This window comes from Penaeus vannamei, chromosome 14, assembly GCF_042767895.1.
Source record: "Penaeus vannamei isolate JL-2024 chromosome 14, ASM4276789v1, whole genome shotgun sequence".
Classification (NCBI taxonomy): Eukaryota; Metazoa; Arthropoda; class Malacostraca; order Decapoda; family Penaeidae; genus Penaeus; species Penaeus vannamei.
Window position 1 is genome coordinate 5,138,677 of NC_091562.1, and position 2,609 is coordinate 5,141,285.

The 2,609-nt window shown below is 50.1% G+C and overlaps 1 protein-coding gene across 1 annotated transcript in view; it reads left to right on the forward strand.

Annotated features, from left to right (window-relative positions):
- Nucleotides 1-423: 423 nt before the first annotated feature.
- The window catches only part of Duox (dual oxidase), a 210,217-nt gene continuing 208,031 nt past the window's right edge, over nucleotides 424-2,609 (forward strand). Inside the window, exon 1 of the mRNA XM_070129643.1 lies at nucleotides 424-626. Within this exon, the coding sequence (XP_069985744.1) occupies nucleotides 557-626 (70 nt within the window). The 5' untranslated portion in view covers nucleotides 424-556. The remainder of the gene's footprint in view (nucleotides 627-2,609) is intronic.

A 2,609-nucleotide genomic window follows, 5' to 3' on the forward strand; every position in this document is an offset into this window, starting at 1 on the left:
ATAATCTTTGGGTTGGCGGGCGTAGAGATCGTGAAATGCGCTTTCGAAATCCTCACCCTGGAGGCGTATGTATATAAGACGACATTTGTAAATGAAGGTTAATTTACAACACCTCATCGTGAAATCCAGGAAACGCGACGATGGCACGGAGGATGAATGACACTCGCGGTCTTGCAATGGCATTCAACACCAATGCATTTACTATGGACAGAGTTACTACTTCATGTTTTTTTCCCTATTTTTTCGACCTCTTAAAACAAAACTCCCCTCAAAATCTCAAAAATCCCCGTATACCCAATGCGTCCAAGAGGAGAGCCTCGAGCCTCGAGTTCTAGGACAAGAATGGCTCGGATGTATTAGAAAGGCAGCGAGGAGGTGGGCGGGGCGAGGGCGGCGGCGGAGGGTGGCAACACCAGCTCCGCCAAGCGTGTTCAGACCGAGCTCAGTGTTCGTCTGACAGGTGTAGTGAGAACTAGCGCCGCGTTCCGTTCCGTTTAACTTTTTTTTTAACTTTGAGACAGTCGGCCCGAGGAGGCCATAGGGCTGTACACACAAAATGGGCCATATCAGATGGATTGTGCTCGGCCTGCATCTCCTGAACGCGTGGACTGTCAGCTGCAAGGAAGGTAAGCGACGATCCAGGCATTTATTTACTGCCTTGCTGTCTTTAAGTAGGTTAGAGCTCCTCCGTTCTCCACACTTGTAGCGGAGGGATTCCCCCGCGCCAGATATAACGGGCTGCGCTAACATTACACGGGGACCTGCGTGTTTATTCCAAGGGAGACATTGTCCATACGAAGCAGAACTCCTTCGAAAACACGAGCGGAGTGAAGGCAGAAGGAGAGGGAGACTTCAACGCACCGACTGCGGTGTGGGCCTACCCGGGACGCTGGTTCGGACGGGAATAATTGGCAGTGACGCAATTCGCTCTTTCATGCTCCGAGTTACTCAAGTCGACGACACACACACGCGCACACGGTCACGTTGACGCCTATACGTATACACACACTATCGCGCAGACACATATACGTACATACACACACACGGGCGCATAGTGTCATTACATACACCGTCTATTATGGTCCCTCTAAGCATGCGTGCAAAGTCACTCGAAGATAAACAGTCTGGGAAGATAAAAGAACCGTTTTGCAAGTCTCATATGTACAAAAAATGAGACAATGGTGCTTGTAAGAAAGGGAAATTCAGGGTCATGGAAATTTTCTTTGGTAATAAAGGTTAGAGCAGAAGTATGTGGTGAGAAAAAGCGACATGGGTCTCGGGAGTGGAAAACAGTCATCATCATGAACAATAAGTTGAATTCTGCATTCGAAACGGTGGTAGAGGTTGGGCAAGAATAAGCATATGTCAACGAGAGATTAAAAAAAAACAGGGATGCAAGAATGAGAGCAGGAAGAGTAGGGTTAGGAAAGGGAAAAACAAAGTCTCGGACTTGAAAGCCAGAGCTGTCAGTCCCTGAGAAGAAAATTGCTGTGGGTACGAGAAATTACCGAATGACGATGGCGAGGACGTTGTAACTGGGTGCAGGGTCTCCTTGGAGTCTCTGTCGAGCTCTCCTGTTGGGGTCTCCTGTCGGGGTCTCCTGTTGGGGTCTCCTGTCGAGCTCTCCTGTCGGGGGTTCCTGTTGGGGGTCTCCTGTCGGGGTCTCCTGTCGGGGTCTCCTGTCTGGGGTTCCTGTCGGGAGCTTCTGTCGGGGGCTCCTGTCGAGGGCTCCTGTCGAGGGGAACGTTCCTGTCGGGGGTTCCTGTCGGGGGTTCCTGTCTGGGGTTCCTGTCGGGGGCTCCTGTCGGGGGCTCCTGTCGGGGGCTCCTGTCGGGGGTTCCTGTCGGGGTTTCCTGCTCCTTCTCCTCCTTCTCCTTCTTCTCCTCCTTCTTCTTCTTCTCCTCCTTCTCCTCCTTCTCCTTCTTCTCCTCCTTCTTCTTCTTCTCCTCCTTCTCCTCCTTCTCCTTCTTCTCCTTCTCCTTCTCCTTCTCCTTCTCCTTCTCCTTCTCCTTCTCCTTCTCCTTCTCCTTCTCCTTCTCCTTCTCCTTCTCCTTCTCCTTCTCCTTCTCCTTCTCCTTCTCCTTCTTCTCCTCCTTCTTCTCCTCCTCCTCCTTCTCCTCTTCCTCCTCCTCCCCCTCCCCCTTCCCCTCCTCCTCCTCCTCCCCCTCCCCCCCCCCCCCCCCCTCCCCCTCCCCTCCTCCTCCTCCTCCTCCTCCTCCTCCTCCTCTCCCTCCCTTTGGCTGTCCAAGTCATCATGGAACGTTACCTTGAGCACCTACGACCTTTAAGTTGTACAAAACCCGTAACACGTACTCAGTTTAAGAGCCGTCTTCACGATCTATTTCGTGTTCGCAAATATGTGAATCATAAGAGGTGACTATTTTACTGTCTGCTCTATATGTTATATCTCTGTCTGTCTATATGTATGTATGTAACATTTTAAGATTATACGGAGCATGGAATTATACCAAAGATACTAGGATTTAAATTGGATCAGGTACTAAAATATGAAAAAAAATGTATGCATCTATACTCAATTTATAGGCCTACAAAGTGCGAACATTTTCATGTCATTACTCCTGCATCTTGAAGTCTAACCTCCGAGATTC